Below are 23539 nucleotides of genomic sequence, written 5' to 3'. Positions count from 1 at the left end.
AAAAGAGCTTGAAGATAGCAGGCAAGAACCAGATGCTTTTTCACTTTGGCTATGAATAGAAAGGGAAACATGCTGCTCAAAATTACTGCAAGTTAAGTAGAATAAAAAAAGTTACTCATGTAACAATTAGATTAGACACTAGAGGGCGCTGAAGCTCTACCTGTACTGTGTAAAAGCTGGAAGAAGTGTTCAGAACCTTCACCCCTCTGAAGCCAAAAGCTTCATTATTGTGGGGGGGGGGGGGGGGGTCAGTTATGAGAAATTGTACAATATCTGTACAACACTAGTATCAATCGGTATCAGTTGTAGGGAAATAACAGATGTACATGGTAACATACACACCACTAATGCCGTCTACTTGTCTGTAGAATTTAGGTGCAATTCATTTATATGAAGTCTATGGAAGATACTCCGGGTTCAGACGGATCCAGAACGCATCCGGATCCACTGTAAGTGTAGGTCAGCATGTATATTCAGTGTTTATGGCTCTATTCTCGAACCTTGTGCCTTATCCATTAGTATACAGCAGTGTTCCCCAACTTCAGTCCTCAAGAGCCTCCAACAGTGCATGTTTTTAGATTTTCCTTAGTATTGGGCCAGAGTCACACTTGCGAGTGGCTCGGCGAGTGTCACATCGGCATCACCCGGTACGGCCGCACACTCTCTGGACAGGAGTGTTTCAGCTGCATAGAAATACATGCAGTTGACCGGCTCCTGTCAGGAAAGAAGACAGCCGCGCTGGGTGATGCGATCCAATAATTGTGCGAGTCATACGTTCGTGTGAGCGCACCCTTGTACAGAGTATAACATAACCACCCAAGGAAATCCTGCACTGATAGTGGCTCCTGAGGACTGGAGTTGGGGGAACAATGGTATACAGTATTGAATTCACACTGATCTGTCGGGGAGGAGTTTCGCCTCCTCCATACACCTGACATGGGCATATAGTCCCTTCAAATTTTAAAGGTTAGCACAATTTTAATGAGCATTAAAGCTTTTTAGCATCCATTTCCTTGTGGTCCGTTTTCTATTGGTTGTTACTCTGTTAGGCATGTTTCACATGTCGGTAAAAAACACAGACATTCTTTCCTGACATGTAAAAACACCTATGTCCCTCCGTGTGCTGTGATTCACGGCACACGGTGGTTGTCCATGTGTGATCCGTGATTGCACATGGAAATATGCTCACCTGTCCCGTTCCTGCTGTCCATGGTGCTGAACTCCTCAGCTCTACAGTATCCGCCCACCGCACTCTGCAGCTACTTCCGGGTCAACTCTGGCCGCATTCATTAATATGCATGAGCCGGGCAGGAAGCTGCAGAAAGCGGGGGCTGCACAGAACATCGCTGGAAAGGTGAGGTGAAAATGTTTTTTATTTTCAATGTCTGTATTTTTCTGGTACGCGTTTCACTGATCACACCATAGTGTGGTCCGTGGGACATCAGTGATGCCAGAAAAAAACGGACATGTCTCCGTGCGGCAATCATGGACACATGTGTATGCCGCACGGAGACACGGTCAGTGAAAAATCACTGATGTGTGCGCAGACCCATTGATTATAATGTGTCTGCGTATGTCCGTGATTCTGGTACATAGAAAAAAAATAAGCACAAATGTACCAGAATCATTGACGTCTGAAACAGGTCTTAAAGGAATGTATCATCAGAAAATGATTAGAAATAAGTGGACCCGTGGAAGTTCGGTCCAACGGGACTTTAGATAAAGATTGGTTTTGGACCCAGACTTGACTTGAACTCCAATGTAACTCAGTAATTAAGCAGTCCAGGTCTCCGCCAACATACAGCCAAAAAGCAATAAAGCACCCGAACACAAACACTGATTTTTTTTTTTTTTTTTTTAAAGCCTGTGTTCAGAACGAACATCAAACTTTACTGTTTGGAGTCATTCATCTCTAAAAATGGTCTATTGTTTAATTCAATCTGTTTTGCTAGAGGGGTTGTGGCCCTAAACCGTTTGACTTTGCAGGTACTCACCCTGGGTCTAGCGATTTCTCTCAGCCCTGGTGTTTTGGCTGCAGCGATGATGTCACGTTAACAGCTCAGTGACACATGCCATCAACCTCGGCACAGCCGCCGAGCTCAGTGATTGGCTAGAGGAGGAGAGGAGCACTGACATCACTGCAGCCAAAACACCGGGAGTGGAGCAGCCGCAGAGAGTAAGCGCTAGACCCAGGGTGAGTGAGTACCAGCAAAGTTTGTTTTATTTATTATTTCAGTTATTATTTATTCTGCTTTGCTTATATAGAACCATCATATTCCACAGAGCATTACAGATCTCATCTTCACTGTACCCTTTGGGACTTTCAATCTAAATTCCCTATAATTATGTCCTTGAAGTGGAAGAGGAAACTGGAAAACCCGGAGGAAACCCACGGAAACAAGGGGAGAACATACAAACTCCTTTAGGATATCGTCCTTGGTGGAATTTGAACCCTAAACTCCAGCGCTACAAAGCAAATGTGCTAACCACTGAGCCACCATGCTGTCTCAATACATTCCCTTTAATCGGTAATAATCAATGGAAAAAGCAATATTAAAAATGGAAACAACCAAATGGACATAATTTCCATTGATGAAATACTATCCTTTCAGCACCCATCATGAGAATTCATACTTTATGATTACGGTATATTGTAATGTACTGTATGAAATTAGATGTGAGCAACAAAGCCGTTTTTTTCTAAGAACTCTGCATTGAATTGCAGCTCAGATGGAAAGAAGCCCACCATAGCCAACGGCATGGGCGCTGCTCAGGGGCGGACATATCATTGGTACAAATGCACAGGGGCCCCAAGAGGTTGGGGACCCCACTTCTAGTTTCAAAACAGGTGAAATTGTGAATTTTCAAGAGTTATTGGACTGAAAAAGGCCCATATACTGTTCTTGCACAGGGGCCCTTTTCAGTCTGTGTCCGCCAGTGGTGCTGCTTACAGGCTGTGTGTGGGCAGCGCATGTGGCTTGCACAAAATAGAAGCCTTACTTGTCTGCAATTGTAACAATATCATGACAGACGTGGGAGAGGCTGCTCACCAGTGTTTTGCACTTCTATCATATAGCATTATGTTTTTTTTGGGGGGGGGGGGAGGGGGGAGTTGCATCCTGGTGGAAATTGTCATTTCACCTGTCCTTCCTTGTATCACATTTCAGGTATACAAAGAGATTGTATACTGCAAAACAAAGAACAGGGAGCCGTAGGCGGGCTTTACACGCTGCGACATCGCTAGCAATTGCTAGCGATGTCGAGCGCGATAGCACCCACCCCCGTCGCACATGCGATATGTTGTGATTGCTGCCGTAGCGAACATTATCGCTACGGCAGCTTCACACGCACATACTTGGTCGGCGACGTCGCTGAGACCGCCGAACAATATCTCCTTCAAGGGGGAGGTGCGTTCGGCGTCACAGCGACGTCACTAAGCGGCCGGCCAATAGAAGCGGAGGGGCGGTGATGAGTGGGACATAACATCCCGCCCACCTCCTTCCTTCCACATTGTTGGTGGAGGCAGGTTAGGAGATGTTTGTCGTTTCTGCCGTGTCACACACAGCGATGTGTGCTGCCACAGGAATGACAAACAACATCGTATCGGCAACAGCAGCAATATTATGAAAAGGAGCGATGTGTCAACAATCAACGATTTTTGACGTTTTTGGGATCGGTGATAGTCGCTCCTAGGGTTTACACACTGTGATGTCAGTAACGGTGCAGGATGTGCGTCACTAACGACGTGACCCCGACGATATATCGTTACCGATGTCGCAACGTGTAAAGCCCGCCTTAGGGTTGGACCATACTCAACTAATCTGCAAGTACAGTAGCAATAGCAAAACATCTAGTGATGCTTATATCAGTGGAATAAGCAGGAGATAATCCTCTATGGGGAGAAATCTCAACACTGGGACAGGTTTATATCCACACTATAATACACTGGATGTGAAGCTCCTTGGCGCGTTCTGCTCAAGCTTTAGCACAACACATATGACTTAATGACCAAATGTATAATTGGTGGAGGAAGGTTGAACTAGATGGACCGAGAACTTTTTTCAACCTATGTAACATAGAATCAACCTCGCGCTGTCCAAAGCTTAATACATCTCAATGCCAAAAAAGTTGTGAGTTTGTGTAATATGTAAAGAAAACAAGAATGCAAGGACTTGGAAATCTCTTGTAGTCATATTTTATTCACCACAGAACACAGATTTGAAGTTGGACATTGGACATTTTTCCGTTTCATTGGAAAAAAAGATCTTATTTAGAAATTGATAGCAGCAACACATCTCCAAAAAGTTATGCCGTAGGATGTGTCTCCAATTGTGTAGCCTCGCTCTTTCTTTTCACAACAGTTTCGGAAGTGAGAAGAGCAATACTGGAGTTTGGGATGTGAACGTTGTCCCGTTCTTGGATCCTCGCTGCTCATCAGTCTGGGGTCTTTGTTGGGTTTTTAGTCCATCACCTGAACACGTCTTCTGTGAAGTCATGCTGCAGTGATGGATGCAGTATGTGGTTTAGAATTGTTTGGCCGAAATATAGAAGAGCTTCCCTGAAACTGATGTCTGGATGGATCTTGTGTTTTTCTAAACCCTCTATATAATGCTCAGCATTGGGGACGCCTTTGATGATATATAAGCTGCCCCTGCCATAGGCAGTAAAGCAGCCCCCATACCACGAGAGATACAGAAATGGTGCACTGATAACAAGCTGGATGGTCCCTATCACTGGTTTCCATAGAGAATTTCACATTTTGATTCATCTGACCACAAAACAGTTCTTCATTTTACCTCAGTCCATTTTAAATGTGCTTTGGCTCAAAGAAGGTGGCAGCGATTCTGGATTGTGTTAATATATGGTTTCTACTTTACAGGATGGCTTTAAAGAGAACCTGTCAGGTCCCCCATGTCCTCCAACACAGCAGCATTCATAGCTGTATGCCCACATTTCCTGCATAACGCTATTCCCTACATGAATGTTTAAAGGAACGACTTATAAACCTCATTGTCTCTATGCTAACTAGGCCTGTGACTAGTCGTAGGGTGGTCAGTCCCCCTGACTAGTCGGTCCTCTTTCCATGTTATCACATCCCTGTGGATACCACAAGGTTAAGATAAGCACCAATCTCTCCCAGAAGACTTCTCATTAAACCACCACTGCACACTGAGGAAGTTCTGTTGATGACCGAAACGTTTGTGCTGGTTAGTGTCTGGGAATAAAAATTCACCTTCTTTTGCATCAAGATTTGAGTGCCAAGTTTTCTTTATCATCACGTCCCTGTAGGCATGATAGCATAATTTCCACAAGCTGGCATCACCGCCAGATCCTAGAAATCTTACGTACACGTTTTCTGAACTTCCGGTTATGTGCAGTGTGCCTAATGAAGTCGGGAAGCGTCCACCCTGCTTCTGAGGCGGATGAAATGAGCCACTGGCATGTGGAAGATTTCCAGGGGCTGGCAGTGAAACCGCCTTGTGGAAATCATGTTATCACGCCTACAGGGGTGCGATAATACAGAAAGAGGGCCGACTAGTCAAGGAGAACTAATGCCCCTGCACTAGTCACAGGGCTAATTAGCATAGGAACAGCGAGGTTTATAAGTCACCTTGTCGCGGTGGAATGGCTTTTACGCTTTTTGATCAGTGTTAGTTAAGTACTTATGTTATTTACATGTATTTCTACTAAATATAGGGCATATACTCATTTTGTGTTTATTTTTTTTTTTAATTATACAGTCATGTCACTTAGTTGAAAATTGACCCTCTAGCTGTTCATTAGCACCATTTACTTTTCCTGCTTTTTGTTAACTTGTCCCAACTTTTTTGAGATGTGTTGCTGCCATCAATTTCTAAATTTTTTTTTTTATAAATGAAATGAAAAAATTATTATTTATTATTAAAGAGCCATTTATTCCATGGCGCTTTACATGTGAAAAGGGTTATACATAATAGGGACAAGTACAATAAATTATAAACAAAACAAGGCACAGACTTGTACAGGAGGGGAGACGACCCTGTCCACGAGGGCTCACAGGGAAGAGGTGAGGATACAGTAGGTGAGTGTAGAGATTGTCATGCGTTGCTATAGCGGACTGAGGGTTACGGCAGGTTGTAGGAAGACGTGGGTCTTTAGGTTCCTTTTGAAGCTTGTCAAGGTAGGCGAGAGCCTGATATGTTGTGACAGAGCATTCCAGAGTATGGGGGAGGCACGGGAGAAATCTTGGATGCGGTGGTGGAAAGAGGAGATGAGAGGGGAGTAGAGAAGGAGATTTTGTGACGACCGGAGGTTACGTGCAGGTAAGTACCGGGAGACTAGGTCACATATGTAGGGAGGAGACAGGTTGTGGATGACTTTGTGGGTCATGGTTAGTGTTTTGAACTGGAGTCATTGGGCAAAGGGAAGCCAGTGAAGGGATTGGCAGAGAGGAGAGGTCGGGGAATAGCGGGGGGAGAGGTGGATTAGCCGGGCAGCATAGTGTAGCATAGATTGTAGGGGTGCGAGACTGTTAGAAGGGAGGCCACAGAGCAGGAGGTTGCAATAGTCCAGGCGGTCTAATGTTCATCTTCTGATCTGTGCCCTAGATTTTGCTGTGAATAATACATAACTATAAGAGATTCCCAAATCATTACATTCTTGTTAATTTATATTTTACACAGCATCTCACCTTTTTTGGAATTAGCATAATATATTATTCTTATATTATTGTTTTATTCCAACCCCTTGTCTGATAGCTGGCAGCCTCTAGACAGACTTCTCCTTCGTCATACACGTCTGTCAGCTTTGTCTATGTGGTGATCAGTTGTATGTGCCTTATCTAGTACAGGCTGTGAAACAACACAAAAAGAATGGCATGAAATGTAATGGTGGGGGAATGCTAGCAAGCTTTATAATGTTGCCTGACATTCTACAAATAATGAAACATGAAAGTAAAATATTTAATAGCACTAAACCTGGCTACCACCCATAAGAATGTGGCCGAAGTAGTGCCATTGATTAAATGAATTATTCATGGCAAACCCCAAATTAGGACTACGTTCCTGATAAGCTCCAGACTCGCCCCTTGTGAGAAGTGAGGACTTTGTGTCTGCAGGCGATTGTTTAAGATGCCGACACCTCACAAGTTACAATTTCGTTCACTCAGAAAAGTATCTGAATCTGTCAAAGGCAAGCTATTAAAGATCGCTTAGACTAAAAGCAGCTTTTTGATATTAGCTAAACTATGTTTGGCACACGCTGCCCCATGTTGGCCACAATCAGATGATCGGAGGAACGAAAAAAAGCTGGAATAAAGACTTGTCAGTAATAAAGCCTCATTTAGATGGGCGCATTGTACCCCTGCCTAATTCTCATATTCCAGATGTACCATCCGGACCCCCCCCGCAGGTCCGCAGAACCAAACTTAAAGCACTATAGATCCCTAAGGTATGGGTCAATAAGATTACAGGGGGTCTGTGTGTTTAAAGGTGATAATAGTCTAAATGGGGCTCAATGCCAAATCTACCCATTTTATTTTTTCAGTAGATGTCTCACTAGATTGAATTCCTCAGTAATATTTCCTAAGATGTCTTGTGACCCAAAACAACATGGATGAGTGTTCTCCTTACCCTAAACAATCCCCAAGAGTTCTGGCAATGGGAACTCTATTCAGAGCTGTCTTCCAAAACGGTCTATTTTTCCCATCAATATCTTTTGCTGATAATCGTAGAAAATGAAATGAAAATATTACTTGCACACAAAAATGTAGCTTTAGTCCTAATTTTTTCATTTTCACAAGGGTAACAGAGAAACTTGGCCATACAATATGTTGTACAATTTTTCCTGAGATGCCGATACCTCATATGTGGTGGAAAACTACTGTTTGGGCGCACGGAAGGGCTTGGAAGGGAAGGCGCGCCATTTGAACTTTGGAAGGCAAAATTGTCTGGAATAGATAGCGGACACTATGTTGCATTTTGAGACCCCCTAAGGTGCCTAAACAGTGGAGCTCCCCTACAAGTGACCCCCATCTTGGAAACTACACCCCTCAAGGAAATTATCTAGATGTTTGGTGAGCACCTAGAACCCAAAGATGCTTCACAGATTTTTATGACGTTGAGCCGTGAAAATGAAATACTACATTTTTACCACAAAAATATTGCTTTAGTCCCACTTTTTTCATTTTCAAAAGGGTAACAGTAAAAAGTGGACGATACAATTTATTGTGCAATTTCTCCTGACTACAAGGTTACTCCATATCTGGTGGAAATCTCCTGTATGGGTGCATGGCAGGGCTAGGAAGGGAAGGAGTGCTATTTCAATTTTGGAGCACCATTTTGGCTAGAATAGATTGCGGATGCCATTTTGCATTTGAAGATCTGCATTTCAAAACAGGAGAACCCCCCAAACGTGAAGCCAATCTGGAAATTACATCTCTCAAGGAATTTATCTAGAGGTGTAGTAAGCAAATTTAACCTTCAGGTGATTCACAAAATTGTACAACATTTGGCTGTGAAAATAAAAAAATACAATTTTTTTCACTAAAATATTGCTTTGGCGCCAATGTTCTAATTTTTAAAAAGGGTAATAAGAGAAAATGAACCATAAAATTTGTTGTGGAATTTCTCCTGAGTACGCCAATATGTGGTCGGAAACTTACTTTTGAGGCACAGTGCAAAGCTCAGAAGGGATTGAGATTCAGACTTGGTTAAAATGGTTTGATGGTGCCATGTCACATTGCAAAAGCCCCTGACATGCCAGAAAAACACCCCTCCCCACAAGTGACCCCATTTTACAAAGTACACCACTCATTTAATTTATCTAGGGTGCAGTGAGCACACTGACACCTCAGGTTTCACAGAATTTTCTTCCACTGGGTGGTGAAGAAAGCATAATTACAATTTTTCTAACTACAATGTTGTTTTAGCACCAAGTTTTTAATTATTATAAGGGCTAATAAGAAAAAACAAAATGGACCACACAGTTTGTTGTGTAATATGTCCTGAGTGCGCCAATACCCTACATGTAATTGGGAAACTAGTTTTAGGTACAGTGCAAACCTGAGAAGGGAAGGAGTGCCATATTGGACTTCAAAATTTGCTGGAATGGTTTTGTCACATTGGCAGTGTCCCTGAGGTGCCAAGACAGCAAGAACCCCCCCACAAGTGACCCTATTTTGCAAACTGCACACCTCAAGGAATTCATCCAGTGGTGCGGTAAGCATATTGACACCACAGGTGTGTCACAGAATTTTATACTACTGGGTGGTGAAGAAAAAATAATTACATTTTTAGCACTAAAATGTTGTTTTAGCCTCAGATTTCAAGATTTCTAATTTTCACATGGGGAATAGATAAAAAAAAGATCCCATAATGTGTTAAGCAATTTCTCCAGAACAAATACCCCCCATCTGTGACTGTACAGTACCATTTGACCACACGGTAGGGATTGGGAGGGAAGGAGCACTATTTGAGTTTTGGAGTACAGAATTTTTTTTTTTTTTTTTAGAAAAGTTTACAGATTCTCTTTGCAAAGCCTCAGTGCCAGAACAGCAGAATCCCCCATCAAATGACTCCATTTTTCAAATTACACCCCTCTGGGGATTCAACTACAAGTATAGTGACGATTTTGTCTCTGGAAAACACCCATGGAGTCAAACGCGGTGAATAATGCAAAGTTGCAAATAAGCCCTTGTAGTGCCCTGTACATTGTAGTGCACGCACATTATGCCCAGCTTGTGTTTCCGGAGACAAACAACCCTGTAAATTACCAAAATTGGAAAGTTCACCTACATTATCCTGTATGGCTAGGCGAATTGCTGGCTGCTCCTAAACTCATGTTTTATTGGCACAAAGGAAATACTGCTCAAACTTTTTTCCTAGAGTCAAAACTATATCACTAAGATAAATAAGATAGATAAATCTTTTTAAAAATGTACTATTGATTGGTCACACTAGGAAGTATCCTACAAGTGGTTACAAATATTTGGTCAAAAAAGTATGATAACTCACTACCTATGTTGCTCAGCTCTACTTGTTAACTAGTGACTTTGGTGACTTATTTACTCTGGACACTTTTTTTGAGACTCAACAGACATTGACCACAGAGAGATCTGTTAAGAATTTGATCTCAAGTGAGATTTTTTTTTTAATATACTTTTTTTTTCAACCAAAGAAATTGGTTGTCCTGACCCATGGATAGAGAAATTGGTTGTCCTGACCCATGGATAGAGAAATTGGTTGTCCTGACCCATGGATAGAGAAATTGGTTGTCCTGACCCATGGATAGAGAAATTGGTTGTCCTGACCCATGGATAGAGAAATTGGTTGTCCTGACCCATGGATAGAGAAATTGGTTGTCCTGACCCATGGATAGAGAAATTGGTTGTCCTGACCCCATGGATAGAGAAATTGGTTGTCCTGACCCATGGATAGAGAAATTGGTTGTCCTGACCCCATGGATAGAGAAATTGGTTGTCCTGACCCATGGATAGAGAAATTGGTTGTCCTGACCCATGGATAGAGAAATTGGTTGTCCTGACCCATGGATAGAGAAATTGGTTGTCCTGACCCATGGATAGAGAAATTGGTTGTCCTGACCCCATTGATAGAGAAATTGGTTGTCCTGACCCATGGATAGGTTACAGAACACCTGAACTGTAGTTGCGCCTATAACCAGTTTTACGTTGGGCTCCGAGAACAATCTGTTGGTGCCTTTGCATGTGATTCTCATGTTCCATTACGGTTTTTTTCTTACTTTACAGATTAAAATAGTAAAGAGATATGTAAACCTGACCAATCTTTTCTCACGTAATGTTCTCCATCAGACAGGTGTCTCCTTCATCTGTACAGAAAGGTTTCTCTAAGCAGACAGGTGTCGTGTTTCTGTATTCAGCCCTCTTCAGACCTGTCAGTACACTGTTATCTCAGCGCCTAAGAGCTCTCATGTGGGTCCACTCAAACTGTTCTATAGAAATGATGACTCCATCCAAAAACAAATACATATCAAGCCAACATACTTCAGGATTTTTTATTTTTTTTTACGGGACAGCGGGAAGACTTCTCAACAAACTCGTGACGGATCTGGAAGTCTTCTGGCTTTCCCACCAAAGTAGAGATTTCCCTGGGTGAAATGATGTGTTCTTCTAAAAATCCCCATCCGTCATCTCCTATACAAACAGCGTGGGGTAGATCAAACACCCATAACAATGTTCTGTGTGAGGCAAAAAAAGACTTCAGCTCCAAAGCTGCCCGTGAAAAATCGAGGCTTTCAGAGACACACACACACAAAAAAAGATGTTCTGGATCTCCATTATTCCGGAGGATGATGTCAAAAGTGCTATTTATTTTGCAGCTTCAAGAGCTCAGATCTTCTCTTCAATGTGCCATAGATTAAATAAACTCCACTGTCAGCCCATGATATATAGAATGATAAAAAACACATTCCAGTTCCTGAAAGGGGGGAATAAGTGACAATCTTGAAAATTACCAGGATTAGACCCTTCACTTAGCCTACAAACCTTACAGTGAGACGTGGGAGTAAATCCTGATAACAAGCTTCTGTCTGTGTGGTAGTTACAATCCTCCGGCACAGACTGTCCACCTAAAGTATGTGTTTTTATCACGTCGAGGCTTCCATAGGGTGAAAAGGCATTAGATCGGCTGTAGAGCCGCATTAGATATATAAGCATAGCCTGACAACATTATTACGCACAAGAAACAAACGCAAAGGTTATCTGATGGGAAAAATAGCCATAAAATATAGTCATATACTCGAGAGTTAACTTTTACAGAATTAATAAGTTTTTGAAAATTCTAATTCTTGAGAAGGTGATAATAACACATACAAAAAGACAGTACTAACTGATATAATAAAGTATGGTTTGAAATAAAGATATTTTTTAAAAAAATAGAATCGTAAAAAGTTCTAAAAGTTTGGTTCAATGTATAGGAAATAAAACGTTACAAGAGTTTTTTTTAAACTTGCTTGCGAAACTGGAGTTGGGTACAACCGGAAAGCTACATCTCTATTCACATCTGTTTTGCAGATTCTGTTTTGACCCCTATTTTGAAGATTTGGCCAAACATATTAGACAAAATAGAAATATCACACCATTCGGTTCATAAAATGACAAATAGACTTTCAAAAATTCGGCAGACAACATTATATTCAATAAGGTCCGTTGGGAACTGCTGATAGCTGTTAAGCGATGGATGCGGCACCTCAGCTCATATTGTTGTTGGCTCCTATAACTAATCTCAACCCCACAGTTGTCACGTTGCTCCTAGAAATACCGCACTTTTGGTCCAATTATAAAGCTTTTGACATATATCCGACTTAAAACTGAACAATTTCAGAACTTTTGCAACTTTTTCTGTTTTTGTACCAGCTACATCAGCTTTTTGATCTTAGCTGGGAAAGGGCCTGGTGCTGTTATCCGACAAATTCATGATCATTTTTGCCCTAAGGTTGCCATAAATTCACAGTAATGTACTTCTTATTACACTGGCAAAAAGTAGCTAAATGATGTGTCAAAGTTATCAGGAAGCGCGCGCACCTCAGGCTACTTTCACACTTGCACTGAACGGCATCCGTCACAATACGTTGTGTGACGCATGTGACGGATGCGTTTTAAATAGTGTGATATAAAGGCAACGGATTCCTGTAAAATAACGCATTGCGTTAAGCCGAGAGAGAGAGCCCCCGTCATCATCACTGCACACACCCCGGCACTACCGCCCCCATCATCACTGCACACACCCTGGCACTACCGCCCCCATCATCACTGCACACACCCCGGCACTACCGCCCCATCATCATTCCCGCACACACCCCGGGCACTACCTCCCCCATCATCATCCCCGCACACACCCCGGGCACTACCGCCCCCATCATCATCCCCGCACACACCCCGGCACTACCGCCCCCATCATCATCCCCGCACACACCCCAGCACTACCGCCCCCATAATCACTGCACACACCCCGGCACTACTGCACTCATCATCATCACTGCACACACCCCGGCCGGCACTACCGCATTAATCATCATCACCGCACACATCCTGCCCGGAGACCGGCCGGCTGTGCCGGGTGGTGCGATCTGAACCTTGTGCAAGTCATACGCAAGGGTGACTCCAACCTTACTCATATTCTTCTCTTAAAAACTAACTTTCTTATAACCTCATAAATATAAAACATTGGAACAGAAGAAAATACCTGTAAAAACTGGCATATTGAAGCTTATCACGTCCTCCACGTCCAAAGAAGTGAACAAGCAAGGTTGTGTTGATGTCCTCGCTCTCTATAGTGGACTCCTACAAAACACCATTAGTTTTTCAGTTACCAATGTTGAACGAAATTGTATGAGAAAATAAATATCACAAGATTATACAGTAAACAGCCATTAACCAATCCTGAATCCCATCCTTGATGTAATCCATATATTCCATTTCCAAATAGTCCATCTGGAAGAGGATTAACAGTCTAGAAGACTTTTTATTTTTCTTTTTATGTGTGAGGATCATCTTATAGGGAATCTGTCACTAGGTTTTTGCTGCATCATCTCTAAGCAGCATGATGTAGGGAAAGAGAGCCTGAATCCAATAATGTGTCACTTAGTTTACTTGGTGCAGTCATTCTGACACATAGTTCTTATACGTAGTAGAGCTCAGAGAGTTAACCCCACTCACACCACAGCTTTCTATGTACATTGTATATTGACAATGAGATGCTAATCAGTGCTGGGCACATGGTCGGTGTAGCAGCACACGAGACCTAGGGGTGCTTCACACACAGCGAGATCGCTGCTGAGATCGCTGCTGAGTCAATGTTTTTGTGACGCAGCAGTGACCTCATTAGCGATCTCGCTGTGTGTGACACTGAGCAGCGATCTGGCCCCTGCTGTGAGATCGCTGCTCGTTACACACAGCCCTGGTTCGTTTTCTTCAAAGGCGCTCTCCCGATGTGACACACAGATCGCTGTGTGTGACAGCGAGAGAGCAACGAAATGAAGCGAGCAGGGAGCAGGAGCCGGCATCTGGCAGCTGCGGTAAGCTGTAACCAGGGTAAACATCGGGTAACCAAGGTGGTTACCCAATATTTACCTTAGTTACCAGCCTCCGCAGCTCTCACGCTGCCTGTGCTGCCGGCTCCGGCTCTCTGTACATGTAGCTGCAGTACACATCGGGTTAATTAACCCGATGTGTACTGTAGTTAGGAGAGCAAGGAGCCAGCGCTAAGCAGTGTGGGCGGCTCCCTGCACATGTAGCGATGTTATGATCGCTGCTGCGTCGCTGTGTTTGACAGCTAAGCAGCGATCATAACAGCGACTTACCAGGTCGCTTTTACGTCACAGAAAATGGTGACGTAACAGTGACGTCGTTGTCGCTATGTGTGAACCTAGCCCTAGTCCAGGCAGTCTCAATAAAATACTCATTGTACTGAAACAACAGCACACAGCCTAATAAGTGATACATCTCTGAAATCAATGTCTCAGCCCCTACTTTATGCTGCCATCAGATTACATAGCAAAAACCTGCTGATAGATTCCTTTTAGAAGTTTCACAGGACGTGAAATAAAGCTCGTTTTGGATTTGCAAAATGCATTAACTATATGTAGACTGGTGTACTGGTCTTGAAGAAAAAGCATGCACACGAAATAGCTATGGGCTAAATGATATTACTCCTGTCGTGGGTTTACATCAATATTACAATAAAGAGTTAAAGGGACTCTGTCAGCACAGAATGACTGTTCAAACAAAGTACAAGCTCGGTGCACCCACAACGTGGCTAAACCTTTAAGTGCACCTCACACCTGCTTCTTTTCCCATCTATCTCAACCACTCCTCCATTCAACAGCTCTGGCTTCATAGAGCTAAGGAAGGGCAGAGATAGATGGAAAACAAGCCGTGGGAAGGTGTATTTAAAAGTTTGGCCACGCCACGATGCATGGAGTGCCTGTACTCTGAACAGTCATTCTGTGCCAACAGAGTTCTTTTAAGAAGGGTTGGTGTCATTCTTTTACTTGGTAAATTAACCCCTTAACGACCGCCGATACGCCTTTTAACGGCGACAAATTAGGGTACTTCTTCCGATCCGCCGCTTTTTAACGGCGGTCGGAAAAAAGGGTCTAGCGCCCCCCAGAGTCAGAAAACTTCCGGGGTCTCAGCTGCCGGGGGTAGCTGAGACCCTGGAGATCATGATTCTGGCCAGTTTTTCCGGTCCCCGCTCACCTGATGACTGGTATACACCGTATACCGATGATCAGGTTTCAGTAAATGACCGCGCCGGTAAAAATTAATTTATCTCCCATCTGGCATAAACAAACATGTCAGATGGGAGATAAATCCCATCCCCCGGTCCTCTCCGGTCCCCCGGTGTCGCCAAAGTGTCCCCCCACCCCCCCTTCCTCCCGAAAATCTAATATGGCGCTGCACATACCGGCGCGCACAGCAGCGCGCCGGCCGCATTTCCCCCTTTCCTATGGTTTCTGTCGCATGTGCTATGACACATACGACAGAAACCTGCTCCCCAGGCCCTGCCAAGTCACCCCCTATTCCCACCCGGTGTTCCCCGGTGTCCTACATACCTGTTAGCTCTGATCCCCCGCGGCCCCCTCCTCCTTCACAGTGCACGCCAGTCACACTGCAGAGCGCCGCGCGGCTGTCAGCTTCCTGTGTCTGTGACTCAGACGCTGGCTGCTGCTGCTGCTTGCACAGAGTCTGTAGCTGTGACCCGGGGAGGGTGGGTGCAAATTCTTTGCACCCACTCTCCTCAAATGGAGGGTCTGCACACCTAGAAAATGGGGGATACGTTCCCTGAACGTGCCCCCCATATTCTAGAAGGTCCAGAATCGCCGCGGGACTTTCACAATGGATTACAGCAGGGACTTGATTTTTTTTTTCTTTTCTTTGCAATAAATTGGCCAAAGAGGGAATGTTTTTGGGGAGTGTTTTTTCAAATAAATTTTTTTTTTGTTGTCAATTTTTTTTTATTATTACTGTCAATTAGTTATGTCTGGTATCAAATAGACGCTGTGACATAACTAATTGCTGGGCTTGATGCCAGGTGACATTACACATCTGGTATCAACCCCATTTATTACCCCGTTAGCCACCGCACCAGGGCGCGGGATGAGTTGGGGCGAAGCGCCAGGATTGGCGCATCTGATGGATGCGCCACTTCTGGGGCGGCTGCGGCCTGCTATTTTTAGGCTGGGAAGAGTCCAATAACCATGGCTCTTCCCACCCTGAGAATACCAGACCCCAGCTGTCAGCTTCACCTTGACTGGTGATCTAATTTGGGGGGACCCTACGTTTGTTTTGTTTTTTTAATTATTTATTTATAAATAATTAAAAAAAAAAAACAGCTTGGGGAGCCCTCCAAATTGATCACCAGCCAAGGTGAAGCTGTCAGCTGTGGTTTGCAGGCTACAGCTGTCTGCTTTACCCTAGCTGGCTATCAAAAATAGGGGGGACCCCACGTCATTTATTTTAATTATTTTTTTTTTCTTTTTGGGCTAAATACAAGGCTAGGCACCCTTTAGTGCCACATGAAAGGCACTAAAGGGCGCCAGCTTAGAATATGCAGGGGGGTGGGACGTTATATATGTTTGACATCTATCCATTCATCCATTGTAGCATTTTAGGCTATGTGCCCACAATCAGGGTTTGCAGCGTTTTGGGCGCAGAGTGTTTTCCCTGCGTCCATAACGCTGCGTTGTGCAGTAGAAGCACAGTGGAAGGATTTTTAGAAATCCCGTGCCCACTGTGCTTCTTTTCTCCGCAGCATAAACCGACCTGTGGCGCAGCTTCCCGAGCCTCAGCATGTCAATTTATGCTGCGGAGATGAGTGTGCTCTGCAGGTAGCATAGAGCTCCACAGCAGCCTGAACCCAAATCGTGGGCATGGGCAGCTGCGTTCTCACGTGGACAACACTCACATCTCTGCAGGAAGGCTGGCACTGTGTACTGGACGCCGTGTCGCTGGATCATGGCCACATAGCCTAAAAGTGAGAAATTTGTTGCTACAGCAACATTTTTGTGAAGTACCTGTGGATTCAAAATGCTTACTATACTCCTGAATAAAATCCTTGAGGGGTCCAGTTTCCAAAATGGAGTCACTTGTGGGGGGTTTCTAATGTATAGGTACCCAAGAGGCCCTGCTAATGTGACATGGTGCGCGCAATTTACTTCAACTTTTCCAAAATTCAAATGGTGCTCTTTCCATTCCAAGCCCTCCCATATATCCAAACAGAGGTTTTTGGCCACATATGGGGTATCCCTGCGCTCACAAGAAATTGGATAACAACCTGTGGGGTCCACGTTTTGTTGTTGCCTCTTGAAAAAGTGAGAAATGTGATGCTAAAGAAACATTTTTGTGAAAAAAATGAAAATTTTCAATATGGCAACCTAAGCTTATCAAATTCTGTGAAGTATTCGTGGATTCAAAATGCTCAATATACACCTAGATAAAAGCCTTGAGGTTTCTTGATTCCAGAATGGGGTCACTTGTGGGGGGCCTCCACTGTTTAGGCACTTTAGGGGCTTTCCAAATGCGACATAGCGTCCACTAATTATTCCAGCCAAATGTTCAGTCAAATTGTACTCCTTCCCTTCCAAGACCTGCCGTGTGCCCAAACAGTTGATTTCCACCACATATAAGATATCACCAAACTCAGGAGAAATTGCAGAATACATTTCATGGTGATTTTTTTCCTGTTACCCTTGTAAAAAAAAAGCTACCTGGTTGAAGTAACAATTTTGTGGTAAAATTTTATTTTTTTATTTTCATGGCTCAACGTTATAAACTTCTGTGAAGCACCTGGGGGTTCAGGGTACTCACCAAACATCTAGACAAATTCCTTGAGAGGCCTAGTTTCCAATATGGGGTCACTTGTGGTGGTTTTTTGCTGTTTACGTACCTTAGGGGTCCTCCAAATGCAACATGGTGCCCGCAATCTTTTTCAGCCAAATTTCCTTTCCAAAATTCAAATATTGCTCCTTTCGTTCCAAGCCCTCCCATTTGTCCAAACAAAGGTTTCAGACCACATGTGAGGTATCACCGCGCTCATATAAAAGTGGGTAACAAACATTTGGGTCAAATTTTTGGAATTACCTCTTGAAAAAGTGAGAGAATTGATGCTAAAGCAACATTTTTGAGAAAAAAATTACAATTTTCAATATGACAAAGTAACGTTATCAAAATCTGTGAAGTACCTGTGGGTCCAAAATGCTCAGTATACCCCTTGATAGAAGCCTTAAGGGGTCTAGTTTCCAAAATGGGGTCACTTGAGGGGGTTCCTGTTGTTTAGGTTCCTTAGGGGATCTGTAAAAGCAACATGGTGCCCACAATCTGTTTCAGCCAACTTTGCTTTCCAAAATTCAAATATTGCTCCTTTCATTCCGAGCTCTCCCATTTACCCAAACAAAGGTTTCTGACCACATGTGGGGTATCGGCGCGCTCATAAGAAAGTGGGTAACAAAGTGTGAGGTCCAATTTTTGGTGTTACCTCTTGAAAAAGTAAGAAAATTAGTGCTAAAGTAACATTTTTAGGTAAAATGTTAATTTTTATTTTTTTTCATTCCACATTACTTTAGTTCCTGTGAAGCACCTGAAGGGTTAATAAACTTCTTGAATGTGGTTTTGAGTACCTTGAAGGGTGCAGGTTTTAGAATGGTGTCACTTTTGGGTATTTTCTGTCACCCAGGCCTCTCAAAGTCACATCAAATGGGATGTGGTCCCTAAAAAAATGGTTTTGTAAATTTTGTTGAAAAAATGGGAAATCGCTGATGAACTTTGAACCCTTCTAACTTCCTAACCCCAAAAAATTTTGTTTCAAAAATTGCGCTGATCTAAAGTAGACAAGTGGGAAATGTTATTTATTAACTATTTTGTGTGACATAACTCTCTGGTTTATGGGCATAAAAATTAAAAGTTTGAAACTTGCAAAATTTTTAATTTGTCAAATTTCAGATTTTTTCACAAATAAAATAAAAAAATTTCATCCTAAATTTACCTCTAACATGAAGCCCAATATGTCACGAAAAAACAATCTCAGAATCACCGGGATCCATTGAAGCGTTCCAGAGTTATAACCTTATAAAGTGACACTGGTCAAAATTGCAAAAAATGGCCTGGGCATTAAGTACAAAACTGGCTTCGTCCTTAAGGGGTTAAGTTTCCTGTAAAATCAGCACCACACTTGTCCACAGGTTTTGTCTCGTATTTCAACTCATCTTTACTGATGTTAATGGGTTAGAAGGTTAAAGGGTTATTACAAGATAGTAAGTTTAGGATAGGAGATAACTTACTGATCACTGGGGGTTTGACCAATGTGACCTTAGCAATCTCAAGAAAAGGACTCAGGAACTAGTCTTTAATGTAGCAGTAGTTTGCATGCTCGACCCAGACTCAATTCATGGTCTATGGGATTGCCCCAAAAGAGCTGGGTGCTGTTCTCAGTTTTCAAATCACAGAAAAGAAATTTACTCCTAAAATACAAAATTTATTGGAGGTACAAAGTTAAAAGGTAAGGAATAAAAAAACAAAAAAACTCCCAATAACACTAAGTGTGGAGAGAACGCCCACTATCCAAAAGAGGAAGGGGGTATGAAAACCAGCTGGCTGAAAGTGAACCAGTGGGTGATCTATCCGAAAAGGATACCACAACACTGATTAACTTATGCTAATATCTTTATAACCAAATTAGACACAAGTTACCACTATCAGACAATCACCCACAAAACAGTCAACCCAATACATAAGTCGGACAAAGACAATCTTGTCACAAGTCAGACAGTCAGAAAAAAAACAACGCGTTTCACCTCTCAGAAGAGGTTCATCAGGGGTTTATATACATGTGTAGAAATATGCATAGATGTAATATTTCTACACACGTACATCTATGAATATTTCTACACATGTATATACATGATGAACCTGAGAGGTGAAACGCGTTGGGTTTTTTCTTTATGTTTTCTTATAGCATTTGGTCCCATAATTCTATTGGGGATGCTCAAATTTTGAGAGCTGACTATGTAATTGATAACTACACCTTACAGACTGATCTGACTGACTGTCTGACTTGTGACAAGATTGTCTGTGTCCGACTTATGTATTATCAACTGGGTTGAATGTTTTGTGGGTGATTGTCTGATAGTGGTAACTTGTGTGTCTAATTTGGTTATAACAATATTAGCATAAGTTAATCAGTGTTGTGGTATCCTTTTCGGATAGATCACCCACTGGTTCACTTTCAGCCAGCTGGTTTTCATACCCCCTTCCTCTTTTGGATAGTGGGCGTTCTCTCCACACTTAGTGTTATTGGGAGTTGTTTTTGATTTTTATTTCTTACCTTTTAACTTTATACCTCAATAAATTTTGTATTTTAGAAGTACATTTCTTTTCTGTGATTTAATTTCTGTTTGGTTTCTCCAACTTACCATTTTCTGTGAGAATACATTTCTCAGTATTCACCGACAGTTGCAGAGACAACGAATGGAGCGCATGATGAACATGCGCATTTTCATTTAAGACACACTGGTTAAAAAGCGCCATTTTTGGGATTGCCAGGGGTGCCAGCCGCTGGACCCACAGTGATTCGTAAACCATCCTCTATCCAATGGATAGGGTATAACTTTCCCACAAGGTTCTAACCCCTTATTTGTGGACAAGTATGGTAGCTTTTTTTGGTAGATCAGAAAGAAAGTTGGCATGTTTTTCGTAAATTGTACTAACTCCTTAGGAACGATGGTAGGAAGGAAGATCATAGAGACAATACAATTTAACAACGCCTTTCTTTCTATAATAAGCTGCCAGTCTGAGTGTTTTTCAGGACCTCCTAAGAGACAGGTAATGTAACCGCACTCTCACAGAAGACAGAGCTGCTGATTTGCAGAACACAATCCAGTGTTAGGTAAAGCCCGTGGACACATTGCATGTCAAGCTTCCTAGAAAGCCGTATAGTAATGGTAAAGGAATTTAAATGCCGGAGTCTGAGACTTCAGAGCACGCTACATAAGAGCGGCTACGTTCTCCAGTGATTCATACTTGTATCTGTTTATTCTGCTGCCTCCACGTAGAAAGCTCTCAACGAAATCTGCACCGAAAGCTTAGCGATGTTCAACAGATGTGTGTCCAAATACAGTCATGAGTGATGAGGAAAAAAGCAGAGGACACGGCCAGGAGGGGACTACGAGACATGCCATACATTGCTTTATATGCTCTAGCCATAATAAGCAATATTCAATACCACCGGGACAAGCCATTGTATCATAGTGTGATGGTGGTCACGTATCAATCCCTTAGTATAACTTCTAATAAAACTGAATGTTTTATTTCAGGCCCATGTTTTCTTTGCAGTAAATTACTTGCATTGTTTTATCCTAAAAATATTTTGATTTAATTAAATTATGACACTAAGTAAGACTATCACATGGTTGGACATTTATTTGAATGGTCAGAATATAAATGTATTTTTCCCCATGGCCATTGCAAGGAAAATGTATGGCCAGCTGGATAAAATTGTAATAGTCTTCATGAAATCACCTCTCTAAGGGCCCATAAACACATTAGACCAAAGTTGGCCCACACCCACCAATATTGGCCAACAGATTAATATGTATGGGGGTCTCCCGATAGTCCACCAAAAGAGGATGTCAGGGAGAGAGGGATCAGGAGGTTACTCCACGAAGAGCATGTAAGGGAGAGAGTGATCAGGAGGTTACTCCACCAAAAGATGATGTCTAGGAGAGAGGGATCAGGAGGTTACTCCACAAAGAGCATGTAAGGGAGAGAGTGATCAGGAGGTTATTCCACCAAAAGAGGATATAAGGGAGAGAGGGATCAGATAGTTAATGCACCAAAAGAAAATGGACGAGAGAGAAAGATCAGGAGGTTACTCCACCAAAAGATTATGTCTGGGAGAAAGGGATCAGGAGGTTACTCTACCAAAAGAGGATGTCAAGGAGAGAGGGATCAGGAAGTTATTCAATGAAGAGCATGTAAGAGAGAGAGTGATCAGAAGGTTATTCCGCCAAAAGAGGATGTAAGAAAGAGAAGGATCAGGAGGTTACTCCACCAAAAGATTATGTCAGGGAGAGAAGGATCAGGTGGTTACTCCACCAAAAGATGATGGCCGGGAGAGAGGGATCAGAAGGTTACTCCACCACAAGATGATGTTAGGGAGAGAAGGATCAGGAGGTTACTCCACCAAAAGATAATCCACTACCAGGAGTCTACGGCTAGCATTGTATCCAAGTCAAAAAGTGGGACTTAGCACTGAAGAGGATATACATCCTTTATTGCAGCCTTTATTACTTTATTGCTCTGCACCATGACAGCCTTTAAGAGCAGTGGCAAAAGATCAAGTGACACCCTGACAAGGGAATGTCACACTGCTCCTACTGCCAAGATTATGGGGTTAGGTGGTGTAGTATATGGTAGATGTACTTCTCTAAATTTCATTACAGTAACAATTTGGAGTTACATTGATTTGGTCATGCAACAAGTGGTATGGCCATTTCACTAGTGTCCCAAGAGCCATTTTTCAAGATGGCAATACCAGGTTATACGTTGGTCGAACTACTCTGAGCAGCCTGAATAAGCTACAACAGTGTTCAGACCATGAATAACCTCACTGGCAGCATGACAAAGTGTGTAAATGTACGTATTTCTGCATGTGGTGCTTATATTGAACACTAAATAAAGCTAAATGTTTTGAAAATGTTATTTCCATTTTTCTATCACTTGCATAATAGGTAACATGTCTATTCATCTGTTAAATTCCATATCTCTTCCTTCTTGGTATTTCAAATTCAATGTTGAGGGTATATAATTTTGTGTATATCTGTTCTTTGTTCCTACTGGGATGTGCACATTCTAGATTCGGACTGGAGGCAGCAAAGCAAAGAAGGGACACATTTTCTTAATCACAGAAAGATCTTAAGGCTATGTGCACACAGTGCGTTTTTGCGCGTTTTTCAGGTGCGTTTTTGGCCTCAAAACTGCATGACTTTGCTTCCCCAGCAAAGTCTATGAGTTTTCATTTTTGCTGTCCGCACACAACTTTTTTTTAAGCTGCGTTTTTTGGCTTAAAAAAAAAATGGACGTCAATTCTTTCCTGCGTTTTCCCCCCATGCAATGCATTGGAAAAACGCAGAAAAACGCAGAGATCAAAAACGCAGCAAAACGCAGTCAAAACCGCACCAAATCGCGGTAAAAACGCATGCTTTTTTGCCGCGGGTGCGTTTTTGTGCGTCCAAAAACGCACAAAAACGCAGCGTCATAAAAACGCAGCGTGTGCACATAGCCTTACCCCACAGTTTTCTGAAGGCCCGTCCCTTTACTTCCTACAAAGTTGTTTTCTATGATGAACCTCCCCTCACACAGTTTGAGACATCTGAAAGAACAATTTTCCAGCAAAAAAAAAAATACCACAACCATGAGTCCTGTGTCATGGTAAGGGTACTCACACTTGCGTTGTTTTCATTCCGTTACAATCCGCCCTTTTGGAAAACAGCGGAATCCGTTAACGGATTCCGCTGTTTCCCATAGACT

At 42.7% G+C, this 23539-nt stretch overlaps 1 protein-coding gene and 1 long non-coding RNA gene across 3 annotated transcripts in view; both read right to left on the bottom strand.

The window, feature by feature from the left end:
* The window catches only part of LOC142292207 (uncharacterized), a 673295-nt gene that overhangs the window by 20689 nt on the left and 629067 nt on the right, over positions 1–23539 (bottom strand). The gene's annotated exons all lie outside the window — the stretch shown is intronic.
* Positions 1–23539, bottom strand: part of MICU2 (mitochondrial calcium uptake 2) — a 400240-nt gene that overhangs the window by 20689 nt on the left and 356012 nt on the right. For both annotated transcript variants that reach the window (XM_075337390.1, XM_075337391.1), the window contains one exon: positions 13200–13297. In XM_075337390.1, coding sequence (XP_075193505.1) covers positions 13200–13297 — 98 coding nt within the window. The remainder of the gene's footprint in view (positions 1–13199; positions 13298–23539) is intronic.

This window comes from Anomaloglossus baeobatrachus, chromosome 2, assembly GCF_048569485.1.
Source record: "Anomaloglossus baeobatrachus isolate aAnoBae1 chromosome 2, aAnoBae1.hap1, whole genome shotgun sequence".
In the NCBI taxonomy this organism is placed as follows: domain Eukaryota; kingdom Metazoa; phylum Chordata; class Amphibia; order Anura; family Aromobatidae; genus Anomaloglossus; species Anomaloglossus baeobatrachus.
Note: the sequence above shows the minus strand (reverse complement) of the source record. Positions and strands in the feature narration are given on the sequence as shown.